This window comes from Sturnus vulgaris, unplaced genomic scaffold (genome assembly GCF_052056855.1).
Source record: "Sturnus vulgaris isolate bStuVul1 unplaced genomic scaffold, bStuVul1.hap1 Scaffold_195, whole genome shotgun sequence".
Classification (NCBI taxonomy): Eukaryota; Metazoa; Chordata; class Aves; order Passeriformes; family Sturnidae; genus Sturnus; species Sturnus vulgaris.
This window is the reverse complement of record NW_028276170.1, coordinates 12913762-12933962: the sequence shown is the minus strand read 5'-3', so window position 1 is coordinate 12933962 and position 20201 is coordinate 12913762. Positions and strand designations below refer to the sequence as shown.

At 47.5% G+C, this 20201-nt stretch overlaps 1 protein-coding gene across 1 annotated transcript in view; it reads right to left on the bottom strand.

The window, feature by feature from the left end:
* Window positions 1-1896: 1896 nt before the first annotated feature.
* LOC148218091 (uncharacterized) overlaps window positions 1897-20201 on the bottom strand; it is an 85493-nt gene continuing 67188 nt past the window's right edge. The window contains 1 exon segment of the mRNA XM_088158049.1: window positions 1897-2359. Coding sequence (XP_088014175.1) covers window positions 1897-2359 — 463 coding nt within the window.

Genomic DNA, 20201 nt, shown 5'->3' with positions numbered 1-20201 from the left:
TTGAAGAAAAACCTCCATTACCCACAACCCTTCCCAGCCCATCCATCCTCACACATAACGAAATACAACAGAACTCTTTCTAAAGAGTAAAAGAAAAAAAAGGTAAAATGAAGAATGAAAATGTTCCCGGATAAAAAGTCACATTGAGAAAATGCAAAATAATGAAGTGTGTCTAGAAAAGCCGGCTGTGATTTCTCAGATATTGGGCTCAGGGTCAGCTCCGAGCCGGGCTCTGTCTCCCAGGTGCCCAAGTGCCCGGGCCAGCTCTGAGCAGCCTCTCCCGGCTCTCCAGCCCGGCTTTGTCCCGGCTCTGCCCCGGGCAGGCACTCGGTGTTTCCGTGGTGCCCCTGCCCCGCTCAGCTCCCCGTGCCCTGCAAAGGCGCCGAGGCTGCGCTCGGTGCCCCTGGGTGTCACTGAGCGAGGCACTGACGAGCCCCGGTGCCCGGGCACAGCCCTGAGGGACACCCCTCGTCCCCGGCCTCCCGCGGGACACGGAGCCACTGCCCACAAGGCCCTGGCACGTCCGGCCCGGCCAATTCCTCCTGCCCCGGCCAGCCCGGGCTGCAGCCCCAGGGCTCTGCAGGCCGGGGCTGGGGCTGCCGGCTCCCACCGTGGCCAAAGCCTCCCAGGGCTCTGGCCATGCCAGGGGCTACAAGGCCACGAGGCCGGGGCTGCTCCGGGCCGCTTCCAGGCTGTCCCTCTGCTCTTGGGTGCCGGGGGTGGCCCTTTGTGACACGGGCGTGTGTCAGGGCCCTCGGTGATGCGGGACATTGTGGTGCTGTCATGAATGAAAGCGTTTGAGATCGCCTAAAAATCGGTGACAAGGGCATGAACAAAAGTCAGATTTAATATTAAGCGACAAAGCACAAGTTCGGTGGCAAAATTCACTCTACTGCCTACAGGACAGCTAAGGCACAACAAGGGAAAACAAGCAACAACAAAACCAAACAAAATCCAGGCAACCAAAACAGAAATGAACTGAGAACTCCCTAGGGGAGTGTGGGTGGGTGTAAGTTCATAACTATAACTAAACTTTGCTTACCGGCCTAACTTAGATATCCAAGGTACTTCCACATCTAGGAAAGCTGTATTTCTCCCAGATTTGCTGTAGCATATGTTCAGGGGCACACACACAGACAGAACAGTCAGTGCAGGCAATTCCCCCCAGAGCTCAGTGAAATCCTCCCTTCAGATGTTTTTGCATCTCCCACTGGCCGAAGGATGGGGCCTTGAGCAGTGAGGGTATGGGCCCAGGACACGTCGTGTTTCAGCGATCCTCCAGGCACAGCAAAGCCGAGGGTTTGCTGGCTCTGAGAGGCCCCTCAGAGGGAGACTGCTGGTCACAGCCCACGGTGGCCCAGGAGAGCTCAAAGGTCTCCTTTTGGATTTCTGCTGACAGGGGCACAAGAGAGTGGGCTCCAGTCATAACCATGTTTCATCCCAGCCACAGATTGGGTCAGCACTTTCTCTAGAAGTGGGGGAATGCATCACCACACTGGGATCCCAGGGGTGCCCATGGCCTGGGTGACGCTGGCCCGATGCCAGGCACCCACCAAAGCCACTCTGATCCTGCTCCTCCAGGTGCACAGGGGGGAGAAAATTTAAAAGAGAATTTCTGGGTCAGATTAAGACAGGGAGAGATCGTCCAAAAACAGCAGAACAGGCATCACAGACCCAGCCTGGGAACAGGGAGGAAATTTATTACCAACCAAACAGCTCAAAAACAAGGAGAGTGAAAAGATCTCTCCAATTCCTTCCCCCCACCCAACACGGATCACCAGGGCTCTGCCCAACGGGGGTCACTGGGGATCATCCAACACCGATCCTCCCATGGGGGATGGAGCTGGAGCAGAGCACGAAGCTCTTCCCACACTCGGGGCACTCACAGGGCTTCCCTTAGTGGAGCCTCCGTTGGTGTTCGGTCATGGTTGAGCTCCTGGAGAAGCTCTTCCCACACTCAGGACACTCGTAGGGCCTCTCCCCAGTGTGGATGCGCCGGTGCCTGATGAGGGTGGAGTTGTGCCTGAATCCCTTCCCGCAGTCGGGGCAGCGGAAGGGCCTCTCCTCTGTGTGAATCCGCTCATGTTCCAGGAGATGGGAGCTTCTCTGAAACCTCTTCCCACACTTGGGACACTCGTAGGGCCTCTCTCCAGTGTGGATGCGCTGGTGTTTTCTCAGGCCACTGCTCCACCCAAAGCTCTTCCCACATTCCAAGCAGGTGTAGGGCCGTTCCCCTGTGTGGATCACCTGGTGTTGTATCAGGTTGGAGCTGTCGCTGAAGCTCTTCCCACATTCCCCACACTGGTAGGGCTTCTCCCCAGTGTGGATCCTCTGGTGTAGGATCAGTTTGGACCTGTAGCTGAAACCCTTCCCACATTCCAAGCACTTGTGGGGCTTCTCCCCTCCAGGAGGCTTCTCCACCAGCTCTGAGCTCTGCCTGGATCTCCGGCCGCCTTCCCGGCTCAGGGAGGGTCTTTCCTCCTCGCAGCTCCTTGGGCTGGGTTTGCAGCTCCTCCTCCTGAGGGATCTATGGGGCTTTTCCTCCTCCTCCATCTGCCCACACCTTCGGAATGACAAATCCTGGTTTGAGGAAAAGAACAAGATAAGAGGTACTTGGGCTGGGGGCTTCTCCTTTCCCAAGATCATCTCAGGAAGTCACTGAGCATCTTGTGTCTGTGTGTAAGAACCTCCAAAACACCAAGATTCACCCCTGTGAAAATCGTGGAACCCTCTCCCCTGTCACCTGCTGCATGTGGGGGGAATAACACTCCTGGGGCTGGAGGGGAGGCTGCACATACAGGGAGTGGTAGAACCTTGTGCTGCTTCCCGTTTCTGCTCATCCTCCTCCTCTGTTTTCGCCAAATTTCCTCACAATCCTCTTCCTCCTACTATTCCTCCTCCTGAACAATCCCACCTTCTTGTCCCACGTGCATTATTTGACCACTTTGTTGTTCAACTCTGCTTTTCCTTCCCTTCTCCTGCTGCCCCCAGGCCCAGCACCCACTGCCGGCTCCCTCTTCCCCCCAAACCCACAGCATCCCAGCGCAGGGGCAGCGATGGAGCTGGGGCAGCTCGGGCTGGGGCAGCGCTGGGCTCTCGGCCGCTCCCGCCCGCACTCGCTCCCCACTGCAGCCGCTGCCGCCACCACAGCGCGGGGGGGCCCGGCCTTGGCGCTCCCCCCCTCCCACCTCCCCAAATTCCCCTGCCGGGGGGCGCTGGGGCCCGGGCCGGGCGCAGGTGGCTCCAGGTGGGCAACGCTGGGAGCTGCGGCTCTGCCTGGACACTGCTGCGTCATCACCGCCGCGCGCTCTCATTGGCTCAGCGCTGCCCGAGGGGCGGGGCTGCACCAAGCCGGGACACCCTGCTCCAGGGGGGATGGCCCCAAAACGGGGGACCCCCATGCAAGGAACAACAGCAAAGGGTCTCTACAAACACAGGCTGCGAATCCGCTTGGACACAGGGCCGGGGACGCGGACATAAGGAAGTGACAGCAGAAGCCATCAGGGTCAGAAAATGTTATTAACTGACCACACAGACTGCTGCTCAGCCAAGGTCCTGCTCAATTCATGAACTCCCAGAAGAAGAACAAACACTTAACAGAGCCATGAATATCGTTAGCTTTTCAAAAGTGGAATGCATATTAACGGGGGGGAATTCAGCAGGTGCATTGGGATGTCTGTACCACTCAAGTACTTCAGGCAATATGGAAAGGGAGAGGGAGATGAGGCTGGGAAAATTAGGATGAAAAGGAGGCTGTGTACTCCAAGAATTGCAGAAGCCTCATGGGAAATGGCCAGTGCTCTCTTCCTTTTTTTATGAATTAAATTACGTTTACAAGACTCCTCTGTCTTCCGAAGAGACAGAAACCTCTGGTGATGTGAATTTTTTCAAACACCTTGGGCCCGGTCAGAATTCCTTCCCCCGTCCGGGGCGGGGGCAGTGAGTGGAGCTGAAGGTGCCTCACCGAGTTTGGGTGATCGGCTCCCTTGGGTGGCGGCGGCACCGGGCATGGATTGGGTACCCGAGAGTGACCAGGAGACAGACGAGTGACAGATCAGGGGGCTGGGAAGAGTCGGCAGCCAGAGAGCACTGAAAATCTCAGCAGTGACTACAGTGGCATCTTCGGGGACTAAACATGGCAGGGCACCCGTGGAGGGTACAAAGGAAAAGCCAGGAAGGGCTCCTGGCCAAAGGGATGATGATCCCAAAATATCTCTGAAGGGTCCCTTGGGAGCATCTTGAGGGAGTTTGCGCATTCTCCCAGAGGTAATCACGGACATGGACACCCAGGGGCGCAATAAGGGAAGTCCAGAAGGGATTGGTACAACACGGGGGTGGATGCTGTTGGTGTGCAGGGAAGGGATTGGGTGAAGGGGAGTGTGCAGGAATATGGTTCAGGCAAGATGCAGCAGGAGCAATCTATGTGGGAAGAAAAATAATGATGGAAAAGAGGAGGAAGAGAAAAATACTGAGGATGGGGATGTTTTTCAGCAGGCTCTCATCCTCAGAAGTTGCCAGCTGCTGCAGATCCTTTGTATCCCCGGTTGCCAGGACAGGCACACAAGGAGGTCAGGATTGCAGGGGGTTTCTCTGTGCTGGGCAGCGGCAGGAGCGGGCGCAGAGGGGCGGCACCGGGAGCACGGGCTGGGGGCCTGTGGGGAGCTGCGGGGCCGGGCCGGGGCTGTGGGGCAGCCGGGGCTCAGCGCCGGGCGCTGCCTGAGCCCAGCACCCCCCGGCAATTGCAGGCCCGGCAGTGGCCCCCGGCCCCCAGGAGGCTGCGGGACGCCCCGGCCGCTGCCCGGCCCCGTGGAGCTGCCGGCCCTGCCCGCCGGGGGGGCCGCGTTTGGACACTGCGGCAGGACAGGCACCGGCTCTGGGATACGGGCTGGCCACGGCAGCCACAGCACAAGGAGCAGCAGGACAAAGGAACAGCTGGGAAATGGGGATTGGACGTGCAAGCATCCAGATTAGCTTTTAAGCATTTTCCTTGGGTCAGTGCAGAAAGGAATGATTTAGCAGAAAGCTCAGCAGCTGTCAGAGGATGAGCACCCCCAGGCACTGAGGGGGCTGCAGGAGGGGCAGAAGAAGCCCCTGGAGCACTTGGTCACAAAGGCACAGCAGGGGAATGCAAGAAGGGAGGAGGAAAAGGCCAAGGGGAAGGCAAAGGCCATGGCAGAGTTTCTACAGCCCCTGAGGGATGAACCCCAGGGCTCAAGGGGGCCCCAGCACCCAGGGGCTCTCACATCCTTACACCATCTTCAACCAGGTGCCCTCCTCACACTGACACCATTCAGGAATTGATGGCAAAGATGCTTTCTGGGGATGCCCACTTACACAGGATGGTAAACTGGATTTTGCCTTTGAGTGGGAAAATGGAAAAGACATGGACGGTCCTTCTGCAGGGATGCACGGAAGCACCAGCCCTATTGGGGCAAGCCTTGCGGAAAATATCACAAGAATTTACCCAACCCCCAGGGATTGGGTTAATGCAGGATGTGGATGACTTGCTGCAGAGGACAAGAAGTGGTAGAAGAAGCCTCTGTGAAATGGCTGAATGTTCAGGCTAAAAAGCATTTTTGTCTATTTGAAATAAAAGAGGAAATGATGGAGAAAAGGGTTAAATATTTGCGACATATTTTGACTGAGTGTTTGTGGTGTATTGGCCCAGAGAGGGACCAGGGAATCTCAGAAGTAATCCAGGACGAAAAAGCAGCTGCAAGAATTCTGAGGATTAATAGGCAATTGGAGAACCTGGATTGAAGATTCTCTGCTCTAGCCACAACATTGTATGACTTTTTAAACTCAAATATCCTCAGTGTTGTGGTATGGACAGGAGAAAAGAAAAAAAACCTGAGAAAATGAAAAATAACAAAATGATTGGACCACCAGCTATGTCTCCTCCAGACTGAGAAAAAGAAATTTGAATTCTATGTGTGTTATAAGTGTACATTATATTATTGAGTTTTTGCAAATATTAAAATGAATGCCATATGCTGGAAAATACTGTTGTATGAACATAGTTTCTCTTAGTTCTGCAATTAACAAAACTTATAAATACAAATATATATACATAAATAAACAAAAGTTATAATTAGTTTGTGATAAATATATTTTTGTTCCAGTATAATGTCATAATCTTATGTTCATGTAACAAACTTGGAGAATGGCAATAAAGATAATCAGGAAATTCTTCACATTCTCGGAATTATGGGACACCAAAACCCCAGGAAAGGAAAAAATAATGATTTACAGGTTGGAGGGGAATGATTCTGAATAATGCATGAAGGTGTATGAATATGCAACATGTTGCTGCATTTAGGAAGTGTTTTCTGAGTCAGTGTGTGCCCTTGGCTGAAGGCCAAGCATCCGGCCATTATAACCTTGGGCCAGAGCCAGGGCAGATATTCAATTCTCTCCCTTGGAATTGATCTTTGCAATTCCTTACCCTGGGAATTCTCCACCTAGTGCGGGCTGGAGATAAGGGATGTATATTTCAAGCAGTCTGTGGCCAGAATCCTGTCTCTTGTGAAATCTCTGCCACAGGAAGCTGGGCTGGCACAGAGCCTGCCTTGGCACTTTGCTGTTCACAGCATCCACCCAGGACTCTGCCTCTCAATTACACTCACACACTGGGCTGCCTGCGATTCCATTGCTGGAAAGTATACCAAATTTACATTTTTTTACATTTCATTTTACTAGTCAGGCTCGGTTTGCCTTTCTCTCAGGAAAGAAATTTTAAAAGGTTTTTTTAAGGGATGTGGCACCACTCAAGAGAGATGAGTTTAACATCTCAACAGACTGGGAATAGCCCAAAAGATTCCCACAAAGATAACAACATTCAACAAAACATCAAGGAAACATCAGCAAACATCAAGGAACACCCACCCCAGACACTGCCCCTGGCATAGATGGAGACACCTGGTCTGGAAAAGACTGAGAAGGAAATCCAGGAATGCAGATCTAATTAACATCAGAAGAGGAGAAATCCGTGTGCAATAGGAAACCAAACACTAAGAACTACACAACTTTGAAGCAATGAACACTAAACCAATGAATTTCATTGGGTTCGTACAGTAAAAAGTTTAGGAAAAATCTAGTAAAATTCACATCTCATGGAATGATTTTCTCTGCACACCCGGGCTATGTGTGGATGAAATTATTTCTGTTGCACATCCTGACCAGGATCAAGTAATGCCTTAACTCTCTAACACTAAAGATATTGCTGGAGAGTTTTTTATTTTCCCTGCAGTTTCAGTGACAAGATTACACCATGAGAAAAATTTTTCACATTAATCCTACTTTTAGATTAACAGTTAGGTTTGGGCCAGTGGTGTGACAAGCAATTTTTACTCCTAGGAGAAGAGGCAGAAAAGACTTGATTGCATTGGAATATTTTTCTATATATTTGTGGTGGCTCTTAATGACGGCAGAATTTCGGAATGGATCTTTAGAAGCTCACCTTTAAGTTGCATTTTGCAAACCTAGAAGAGTATTAATGGTGAGGCTTTAACGCATAAACTGTTAATAAAAAATCGATAGAAAAAAAATAAAAAAGAAAACTAAAGCAGATTGTGAGGGTGGACGTGTGAATCACCTAAAGGCTGCTCTGGAAGAAAATCCTAGTTCCAGGCAGCCAGGAGAGGAGTTATAGAAATGCAAATTAACATTGCTCTGGAGAAGTGTGGACAATGCCCAAGGGCCTTCTTGCCAGGGGGAGGAATTTCCCTGAGTCCATCTGCCCCTCACCCCCAGCTCTGCCTGCTTGCACAGATGGAATTTGCACAACTAAAGGCAGAGCCCATAGTGAGGATATCTGACTGCAACAGAAACTGGTGAAGCTGCAAAGGGAAACAGCAAACGGAGAATATTGAGCAAATTTCATGAAAAAAAGTGTGGGGGGGGGGGGGATCATCCCTCTCCCCAAAGCAATGAGGTGTTTTTGCTAGTTCAGAGAAATCACTTGGGAATCCAAACATTTGATGATTTAATCAGAGAAAAGGGGTCAATTGATGCAGCCCTGGCTGGAAGGAGCACCCAAAAAAGGGAAAAAGATGAACGGCCACCAGAACAAATCCTACAACACCATGGACCAACCCCTGGGATCCCTAACGAATTCATATCAGGACACAGAAAACCCATCCATAATTTGAGTGGCATAATTAGGTTAAAAAGTATCCTTGAAATAATAACCAAGCAGACAGCTCCAGCTCCTGACCTTCCTGCTGACCAAGCCGCTGAAATGAGGAACGAGACATTTCACCATGGGATGGAATCAGATTATCTACTTACAGAAGAAGGAGGAGTTTGTGGAAAATTAAGTGACGCAAACGGCTGTTTGCAAACAGATGATAACCGAAAAGTGGTGAAACAGATAGCAAAGGAAATATGAAAATATCTCGTATTCCGGAGAAACGATGGGAATGGAACAAATTTTCGTGGTTCCCTGGCAGACCATGGCTTAAATGAATGCTGCTCCTCCTCTGACGTGCTGCAGAAACTCTCATCTTTTTACCATGCACGACACCTTGCGCCAAACAGGATGCAGGAAAAGAGATTGAGTCGATGGAAATGAAAAGTTAGTAAAGGCAATTCTTGAGAAAATAAGAAAATGAGGGATTGAAAGCAGTAAGATTAATATCGTAGTAGGAGTGCATATTAAGAGGGACATGCAGTAGGTGGATCGGGAAGTCTGAACCTTCCAAGTATCTCAGCCAGTGGGGAAAGGGACAGGGAGATGCAGCCGGGAAAATGAGGATAAAAAGGAGGCGGCGTTTTAGAGACCGCATGGCAAATGCCGCATGGCCTCTGTCTTTGTTCATCAATAAAGTCACTTTTACAGGACTCCTCTGTCTCCTTTGGGCACACAAACCTCTGGCCACGGGAATTTTCCCGCACAGCCCCGGGCACAGGGCAGACACCTCTGTGCCACCCACAGCAACCGGGACGAGCCAGCGCTGCTCCGGCACCGGCTCCTGCCGAGGCCCCAGCGGGAAGGAGACCGCGGGCAGCCGCTCCCGCAGCGCCCTCAGCCCAGCGCCAACACGGGCCGGCACCGGCACAACCAACCCGCCAGAGCCCCCTGCCGCCCCCTCGGCCCGCAGCGAGCCCCGAGCCCCCGCACAACCGAGCGCGGCTCCCACCTGCGCTGGGGCCGCCTCCGAGCTCCGCCGCCGCCTGTGGCTGAGGAATTCGATGGGATGTGTTGCCTTAACCTTTCTGACCACTCCCAGCCCATCTATGCCAGCATTCAAGCCCTCAAAGAAGGTGTGAATAAACTTCGGGTAGATCATGGGTACGACTGGCTGAACTGGCTCTTAGGGCACTGGGGACTCACTGGCTGGATCAGGAATTTAGTTAAAATAGGTTTGTATGTATTAGGCATCATATTATGCATTGAAGTAGTTATTCCTTGTATTTTACAGTGTGTTAAGAATTTAATCGACAAATAGCTTAAGAGTGTATTTTTAGTTAAAAGAAAGGGGGGAGGTGTGGATATGGGTAATGCAAATGAGACTGATAGTACTGCAGATTTAATCAGCAAATGCAGCCTGACAACGAGGATGCCTGGCAAGAGCAAACAGAGACCTGACTGCAAGAGGACTGGATCAAGTCTGGGTTATGGGAAATAAGATTTTACTAAGTCCAAATGTAAAGTTTGTCTGTGTGAGAGTTTGTCTATGTAAGGTTTGTCTATGTGATTGCAGTAAAATATTGCCAGCCTTCCTGTAAATGGTATATAAGCACATGTAGTGCTCAGTAAAATTTGGATTTTGATCACCATTCAGTGTCCCCCCGTCTCTCTCTCATCGTCGATAGTTCAAGTACTCCCAGTGGGTTCCTGGAAAGAGAATGGTGGCACATCTACTGCCTGCTACCCCCCTCTAGGCAATATTCAACTGTTTCGTTCACAGACTCATCTTCCAGCACTCTTAGTGGGGTCAGCAGAGCCACTTCCCACTGGTGGGGGCAAAGAGCACCCTCTGTGCCTTTGTGGTGGGAGCAGACAGTGTTGTCTCAAAGGAAAGGTCAGAGAGAGACCAAGCTGGACCTCTGCCTCCTGCCCCTCACCCCACAAGGGAAGAAGGGCACAAAACTGAGCACCTTTTTATTTTTTTCTGTCCTGTCATTTCCAGGAGCTTGACTAGCTCGAAGTGCTGCCCGAAACCCCAAGTAAAACACAAACTAACAGAGTGTCAGTTTATGCGGTGCTTTATTCAGGGCCCGGGGACCTGCGGACTCGCGTCCCAAGTCAGGATCCCGCTGGTTCCCTTTTTAGAGGGTTTTTTATACCCTTTTTACAAATGGTTTATGTGCAGAAGTACACATTCTTCTGTAGATACATTCACCTTGAAGATAGCATTTTGGGCGTCATAAATCCTACATGGTTGCTTATCTTAGGACTATAGTGTTCTCCTCCTCAATCTCTCTCTGGCGCCACTGCCTCAGGACTATAGTGTTCTCCCCCTCAATCTCTCTCTTATGCCACTGCCCACCACCAGTACTTTATTTATGTTTAGACTTTAACCTTATCACTAACGGTTCTGCATGCTCTCAGCACAGCACATTCTTAAGTTAGTTTCCCAGGGCCTACTCTGGGGACTGCAGTCTTCAAGCCTTAGCATTACTACTACTATTATGGTTTATACACTTTATATTCTAATATTCAGGATTTCTAGTCCATACGGTAACAACTCCCCCCTTTTGAGCATTCTTCAGAGCCTTCTGCAAGGATGCTCAATTCTTCCAAGTGATAGTTTCCAGATATGATGGTGGAGGGTTGTTTCAGGAAGTTGGTTGAATCACTTCTTTTCGAGTCAGGGCCTTCATGATTTGCCGTGTATGTGTTCCTTCTTTAGCAATTATTCCTAAAAGACACCTATACATAATCACAATTACTACAATGATTATTACAATCATTATTCCATTTTGAATAATTGAGGATAACCAACCAGAGACCTGGATTCCTAAAGAACTGAATAAAGCTCCAACCCAATTATGTTCTGCATTCTTTTGTACTTCATGTATGTTTAGTTCAATTCGCTCCAATTGACCTATATCCTTTTCTACTTCCTTCGTGACATTTGGGATATGTACACAACAGTGATCATCCCTTCCTTGTAAATATCCACAAACTCCGTGTTCCTTTAATAAGAGCAGATCTAATGCCATTCTATTCTGGATTGTCATCCTGGTTGTGGCTTGTAATTGTAGATTAAGATCTCTAAATCCCTTTTTTGTTACTGCTGCCAATCTTTCTGTCTGCTCTAGTAATTTATATAACATTTCCCGGTTTCTATATGTAGATACAGGTGCAAATAAGGATTCAAGCATCCAACCGAATTTTACACTTTCCCCCGGTTCGTGCCATTCATTCTCTAGATTTTCTGCTTCGACTATCTCAGGGCTTAATCCCCTTTTCGTCCTTTTCTCTTGGTCCTCCTTGGTTAATTTGGACTGTTTCCAAAATGGACATAAGGTTGGTATCCCTAACGTTATTTGAGTAATCGGACCACCTATCGGTAGATGTGTAGTCCATTGGCCATGTCCCATTACCCAGACTGAATTTCCAGGGCTTCGTACTGTGGTTGATTGACAATCTTTCCGAGCTCCTTTTAATTCTCCCGTTATTGTATGGTTGTATCTCTGACATTCACATCCCCATTTCAACAACACCCGAACGGGTACTAATCCAATTTGGGATTCTGGGGTATCACAGGTTATGACTTTACTACAGTTCCAACCTGATATTTGGGCTAGTCTGTTGTGGTGCACTGTTTCAGCTTCGAGGGCCCCTGGATATTCCTGTTTTCTTGACCACTCGATACACCAGTGTATTGATCCGATATAACTATAGGGTTCCAGTAGGCTAGGACCCCAAATTGCTTTCCATTGCTCCCACTCTTCTTTCCCTTCTTGACACACTATCTCATGATAATAATCTACTACAGGTTTTCTTCTTTTCTGATTTACTTCAAATGTGCACCACCCAACATTTTTGTATTGACCTATTTCAGTGAATACAGAATTTGGTAATTTTAAACATTCCGATCTTTGCCCTGGGGTTGACCACCGTCTTCCATAGGTATAAACCTCTTCTACTATTCTAGTGCGATTTCGTAGCTCTCTGTGGCATTTCCTTGTTCCATTTACTATTTTTGGGGGCATTTCTCCTAATGGGATGATTCCCCATGGTATAGGGTCACTTGCTGCCTTTGGCAAGGGCAAACACGCTGTTATCGCTGTTACATTTTGCATTTTCCCAAAATCCCTAATTAATCCCACTACCAAATTCTCTTGCCCCAATTCCTGTTTCTCATTTTCCATTTCTTTTGCTTGTTGGACCATTCTAGTTTCTCTCATCCTGCAAAGATTCCCTAATTTGAGAGTGCAATTGATTCTCAATGAAGGACCATCCCACATGTCAATTCTCATACTTGTGGGTATTAGTTGTATTGGATAAGAATGCCCTTTTGTCTTAAAACCCTCCACCAAAATTTTTACATCTAAGTTCCCATAATCGAAGCTTTCCTTGATCCATACCATGCATGAAAATTGACCAACCTGAGCTTTTTGCAAGTGTGAGATCATTAGGGTAGTATTACCCTTCTGTTGTTTCATGTCCCAAATTGTCACAATCCCTTTTGAAAATACCTTATTTTGTCTTTACTTTATTGAATCCAGCTCCCTGGTCATCCAAAAACAAACAGGTTAGATTTACATTTGCCCCTTGTGGTACAATCACTGTTGGTTTAGGAACAGTAACTTTAACAAAGGCATCTCCGATACGAGCAATGCTCAACATTAACATCGCAATCAAGGCCTTGCCCTGAACACCAGTTTTGTGTCGGTTAAAGGTTGGACTTCCCATCGTGACGGGACTTTCTTGATTCGGGTGTAGTGTATCCAATTGTCGATCCCTTGGACCTTTACGGCTGTGTATGTAGTCATAATCACTTGTCGGGGGCCGTCCCATGTTTCTTTTAGTGGTTCCACATTCCAGTTTTTAATGTAGACTTGGTCTCCAGGCTGTATATCGTGGACGGGATTCTCCAGAGGCAAAGGTCGATTCCACTGCAACACCCCCCGTAATGCTGTAAGAGTCTTATTGAGAGACAAAATGTAATTTACCAGTACCTGATCTCCCACCACATTAGGGTCCCCTTTGTAAGTTGCAGCATGATAGGGTTTGCCGTATAAAATTTCATACGGACTTACTCCTACCTTGTCTCTAGGTTTGATTCTGACCCTTAACAGAGCTAAAGGTAATGCTTGAGGCCATTGTATCTTTGCTTCTTGGCAGATTTTCTTAATTTGGCCTTTTAGTGTCTGATTCATTTTTTCTACTTGTCCACTAGACTGAGGTCTCCAAGGTGTATGGAGATTCCATGTTATCCCAAGTACCTTAGCCACTTCTTGCACTATTCCTGCCACAAAATGAGGTCCCCTATCAGAGGACATCCCTAGCGGGATTCCAAACCTAGGGATGATTTCTCGAAGTAAAGTTTTAATCACTTCTTTTGCTTGGTTTGTTCTACATGGGAATGCCTCTGGCCAGCCTGAGAAGGTACATACATAGACTAAAACATACTTATACCCCTGTGCTTTTGGTAATTCTGAAAAATCTATCTGCCAATAATCTCCTGGTTGTGGGCCTATTTGCAATTTTCCCATTTGCACTTGCCTACGTGTCATTGGGTTGTTCTTAATACAAACTGGACACATTGCATTGATCCTTTTGGCCATTGTTAACATCTGATTGGAGATTATTTCTTGTTTTAGAAATTGCACTAAAGCTTCTGCTCCCCAATGGCATTTGTTATGTTCAATTTCCAATATCATTCTCATTATTTTTGTTGGCAATATCACTTGTCCTACAGCAGTTACATACCATCCAGCCGCATTCTTCTTAGCTTGTACTAGCCGTGCTAATTTTTCGTCTTCTGGTAGGTATACTGGTACTTCGTCCATGAAAGCTTCCGCAGGGTTGGTACGTGCTGGTAGCAACGCCATTTGGGTCCATACCTCGCGAGCAGCCTGTCTGGCTGCTCTGTCAGCCAGACGATTTCCCTGGAATGCTCTTTCTTCTCCCTGCTGGTGTCCTTTTACATGCATTACTGCCACCACCTGGGGCTTATGTACTGCTTCCAGTAGTTGCACAATTTGTTCTCGGTGTTTGATTGACGAACCCTGTGAATTTAATAGTCCTCTCTCCTTCCATAATGCCCCATGTACATGTATTACCCCAAATGCATATTTAGAATCAGTCTAAATATTTACTCTTTTCCCTTGACTCAATTCCAAGGCTCGGATGAGGGCTTGGATTTCAGCTTTTTGTGCTGATGTTCTGGGAGCCAAGGCTCTGGCTTCTATAATCTGTCTTAGAGTTACCACTGCATACCCGGCGTACCTGGTTCCATTCTCCACGAAACTAGATCCATCGGTATACAGCTCCCATTCAGGTTCGTCTAAGGGCTCATCCTTTAGATCCTTGCGGGTAGCGTATACCTGTTCGATGGTCTCCACACAGTCGTGTACCAGGTTGCCTTCTTCTTGGGTGGCTCTAAGAAATTCGGCTGGATTGAGATGGTTAGTTACCTTCATTTCAACATCATCATGTTCTCTAAGGATTGCCTGGTATTGCAGCACACGGCTGGAGGAGAGCCAATGCCCCCCTTTTTGTTCCAAAACTGCTATTACCATATGTGGGAGAAACACTTCCATTTTCTGCCCCATAGTTAGTTTTCTAGCTTCTTGTATCAGAAGCACTGTTGCAGCAACAGCTCTAAGGCAGCCAGGCCATCCAGCGCTTACTGGATCCAGTTGTTTTGAGAAGTACCCCACCGGGCGCTTCCATGTTCCCAATTTTGTGTCAACACCCCAATCCCCAGTCTTTGCCTCTCATTTACATATAGCTGAAAGGGTTTTGTGAGATCTGGCAACCCTAATGCAGGTGCCTCTTTTAGGGCTTGCTTCAAGTTCTGAAATGCCTTTTCTTGTATTTTATTCCATTTAAATTCAGGATTCTTGACTGCCTCATACAGAGGTTTTGCTTTTAGTCCAAATTCTGGAATCCACAACCGACACCACCCTGCCATTCCTAAAAAGGACCTTAACTCTTGTGGATTTCGAGGTGTTGGTATAGCACATATGGCCTGGATCCGGTTCACCCCTAATTTCCGAACTCCTTGTGATATCTCGCATCCCAAATAAATGACTTGTGTTCTTACCAGCTGGGCCTTTTCTTTTGACACTCGGTATCCAGCTTGTCCGAGCATGTTGAGGAGTTCAATGCTGAGTCTTCGACAGATGTCTTCTTCTGTTGAGGCTAGAAAAATATCATCTACGTACTGTAAAAGAATAAATGAGGAAGGTGACTCCTTTACCTGAGTTAGTCTCCATTCTTCTAGTTCCCGGGCTAATTGGTTTCCGAAGATGGTTGGAGAATTCTTGAATCCTTGTGGTAAACGTGTCCAGGTGAGCTGTCTTTTCCGTCCTGTAGCAGGGTTTTCCCATTCGAAAGCAAAAATTTTCCTACTTTCAAATGCCAAAGGGATACAGAAGAATGCATCTTTCAAGTCAATTACTGTGAACCATTTAAATATCTCCGAGACAGCTGTTAGCAATGTATATGGATTTGCTACTACTGGATGAATATCCTTTGTTATATTATTAATTGCCCTCAGATCTTGAACTAACCTGTACTTACCATTGGACTTCTTTACCGGAAATATGGGGGTATTGAATTCTGATTCACATTCCTGTAATATCCCTAAACTGACAAACTGATCTATTAAGGGTGCTACTCCTTTCCGAGCCTCCAGTTTCAGAGGGTACTGCCTTATCCGTACGGGTTGTGCTCCTTCCTTCAATTCCACAACTACCGGTTGTGCTGCTTTTGATTTTCCAGGAATCCCTGTTTCCCATACCCATGGTACCACAGCCTGTTCTATTTCTGTGGGGATTTCTGTTGCCTCTACTTCTTTCACTGTAAATAATTTGGCTATATTATCTTCTGGAATTTCTAATTTTACTCTTCCTTTTTCAAAGATTATTTTTGCCTCTAACATTGATAACAAATCCCTCCCCATTAATGATTCTGGGCTATTTGGCATATATAAAAATTGATGATCAAATTCTTTCCCCCCAAACTTTATATCCAACGGACGTAAAAATGCCCTTTCTTCCACCTGTCCTGTAACCCCTACCACCCGAATGGTAGAATCACTTAGAGGTCCTAATTTGGTGTTAATTGCAGAATATGTAGCCCCCGTATCTACTCTAAATTCCAATGGTTCCCCGTCTACTTCTAAGACTACCTTCAGGTCCCGATCTAGTCAGCTTTGATTCTGGTAGCTTCCCATCATAAAGGCTTGGGCGACACCCTGTGGCCCTCCACGAACTGCACGTGAATTATTTATCAACCCCTCCCCGCTATTCAGCCCGAATCCCATACCTTGATTAAGTGGACATTCGTTTTTCCAGTGTCCTCTGTTCTTGCACAAGGCACACTGATCCAATCCCAATCTCATTCTTCCTTGTCCCATTTGTAATTGGTTTGGGAATCCCCTTCCACCCATCGAAATTCCTCCCCTAGCCATTCCTCGCCCCCGTCCGCGCCCCCGGCCACCTCCCCACATACCATTCCCCGTTATCTGCTGTAGTACTGCCAACATACTAGCTTGTTGCTTCTTAGCAGTCTCTTTTTTCCCTATTATTATATACCTTCCACGCAACTTCTAAAAGTTTATCCAAATTCCGTGTATCTTCCCCTTCTAATTTCTGCAACTTTTTCCGAATATCCTCTTGGGATTGTCCCATAAAAATTAAAGCTAGCTGCAATTTCCCTGATTCCCCTTCAATTTCCAAACTGGTATATTTTCGAGCAGTTTCCTTAAGCCTTTCTAAGAAAGCTGACGGGGACTCATTTTTCTCCTGCTTTACTGAATACAGCTTGGACCAGTTTAACGTCTTAGGTATCCCGCTCCGTATTCCTTCTACCAACAATTCTTGATAAGCCTTAAGTCTATGGTAACCCCCTGTTGAATTAACATTCCACTCTGGATCCTCCCGCTGCACCAAATCGTTTAATGTACCATCCGCTATTTGCAACCTAATCATTTCTCGTGCCTTTTCCCTCATAGCTCTAAACACCATCTCTTTCTCAGTAGAGTCCATTATTGTATCCAGTAAAACCTGTAAATCATTCCAGTCTGGATTCTGTGTTTTAATCACCATTTTCACTACCCTTGCCGCCCGTTCAGGATCCTCCCGATAAGCCCCCGCAGACTGCTTCCAAATTAACAAATCATTAGGAGAAAAAGGAACTTTCACCATTACTCGTTCCCCGTGGGGTCCGACCGCTTCCCGCAACGGAGCCATCAATTGTGCACCCCTTTTTCCCTTCTTCTCCTGCCCACTACGGGTCCTTTCACATAGAGGAGTACGCGGCTTATCAACGACTTTTCCTTTCTCTAAATCCCCCCCTTTTTCTTCCTCATTCACCTCTTCGTCCGACTCACTCGATTCACTCTCTTCCGGGGGGGGTGCACTAGGTGCTACCAACAGAGAAACATCCTCCTCAGGGTCTGACAACTTAACAGAATACTCCTTCCCTTTCTGCCACCCTTTGCAGCCCGCACAACCATCTGTTGCTGTTTTTAAGACCATGATGCCACACTCCTTCTGCCACTCTGGCTTATTTTTCAAATAATAAAACAAATCAAGATACGGGATTTCTTCCCATTTCTCATTATTTTGTAAGAAATGCATAAGAGGAGTTATAATATCAGGATTTAGAGTACCATTTCGGGGCCATTGCATACCCTCAGGTTCGTATTGGGGCCACACATGATTACAAAAATCAATCAATTTCTTTTTACTCAGTTCTTGACCAAATTTCCCCACCTTCCAATGTTGCAACAAACAGCCCAAGGGTGAATCATTCGGAATTTCCATCCCCGAACTAGCCAGAACTTTAAAGGTTTTAAAAGGCATCATAACACTCACACTCACACACTTTACTATTATTTCCACACTCACACACCCTTTACCACAATTCTTGCCTTTCTCGTCGCCGCGAGTGGCAAGTGCTGGATCTGCGCAATCACTGTTGCGTCTGACGACCAGCGCCTAGGCTTCCTTTTCCACAACCTTTAAGACGTCCTTTGCCCCCGGTGCGGGATCACCGTCCCGTCTTAATCGGCGGGCTTTCCCTTTCAATAAAGAATAAAGCACCTTGCGGGCTTACCTCACAGTCGTCCATCAGGCGCGGGGTCGGGCACGGGTTGATGTCTCCCCAGAAATCACCTGGTGCCGGCGTGGAGTAGATCAGCTCGCGAACCGCCCCTGCCGCCTCCGGAGTCCTGCCGCGGTCGCCAAAACTGCTGCCCGAAACCCCAAGTAAAACACAAACTAACAGAGTGTCAGTTTATGCGGTGCTTTATTCAGGGCCCGGGGACCTGCGGACTCGCGTCCCCAGTCAGGATCCCGCTGGTTCCCTTTTTAGAGGGTTTTTTATACCCTTTTTACAAATGGTTTATGTGCAGAAGTACACATTCTTCTGTAGATACATTCACCTTGAAGATAGCATTTTGGCGTCATAAATCCTACATGGTTGCTTATCTTAGGACTATAGTGTTCTCCCCCTCAATCTCTCTCTTATGCCACTGCCCACCACCAGTACTTTATTTATGTTTATACTTTAACCTTATCACTAACGGTTCTGCATGCTCTCAGCACAGCACATTCTTAAGTTAGTTTCCCAGGGCCTACTCTGGGGACTGCAGTCTTCAAGCCTTAGCATTACTACTACTATTATGGTTTATACACTTTATATTCTAATATTCAGGATTTCTAGTCCATACGGTAACAACATGGTCATCTGAGAATCACCTCATGGTCACAGTCGTCTCATGCTCATGCTGGTCTCATTGTTATGGTCATCTCATGGTCATTATCGTATCATGGCCATGGTGATCCATTCCTCATATCATGGCCTATGGCTATGGTTAAGTCATGGTCACCTCATGGTCACCACATGACCTCGATCACCACACGGCTGTGTCATGGTCATAAAATGCTCATAGTCATGAAATGGTCATGGTTATTTTGTGGTCAGCTCATGGCCACAGTCATGTCACGGTCATGATCATGGTCATTTCCTGAGTGTGAGGTTTTGGGGAACCTCCGGGTGCCTCTTGGGCACTCACACTGTCGGGCTTATTCTCTATTTGTGTAAAAAGCAAAGCAGCTAATAGTTGTTATAAAGTTATTTCTTGTAGAAGCACATCAGTCTCAAAAGCAAAAACAAAGCAAAGCAAAGCAATGGCATAAAGCAATGGCAAAAGTGCAGTGGCAAAATGCAATGGCAAAATGCAATGGCAAAATGCAATGGCATAAAGCCATGGCATAGAGCACCAGCTCTCCCTGATGCATATTCTTTTACAGAAACTTTTCAACTAGCTAAGACACAAACTCGGACCACTGCTTCTTAACCTATTAGAATTCTAGTTTCTTAGCACTCCAGGCTAAATATAAACTATGTACATGGCCTATCTTGTTCTAACTGAAAAATGCAAGCAATATTCTTAACTCTAACTCTATTATGTCTGAAGCGAGGTTCTTGGAGCCTCGAAGGAAACACTAGCATGTCTTTCAACCTTCACTAGAACATGTACTACTTCTCTGGCGTCTAAGACCTTTTACTCACTAAAAGCACTTAAAACTTATTCCATTTACTTACTTATTGCTCCCTCGTGCTACAACCTAAACCTTCACCTCTGCTTTATGTGTGAGAGGCTTAACATATTTCAATCCATCTAAAGACTTTAATTCAATCCCTGCACTCTGATCTCTCTCTGAAGGATTCAGAGAAACTCTTGACTTACTGACTCTAACACATCCCCACACTGATTTTAGAGGAGTCGTGTGTCCCACACCCAGCCCCGCTGTCATTCTGCCCAAGCACAGCTGCTCCAGTGTTCCCAATAAAGCTTCCCAGTTCACTCCGGTCCCATTTATTGCGGGGCAGGACTGGGGAGGGACCTGGGGGGACCCCACTCCTTACAAACAGAAAATCCTGGATTTGGGTGAAACACTGGCTTGGGGTGTGCTTTTTTTCTCCTCCTCCCTTTTGCCAACTCCTGCTATTTCTGTCTCTCTGTGAATGCTAATTTTTGCTGTACATTTTCCTTCAGATAATT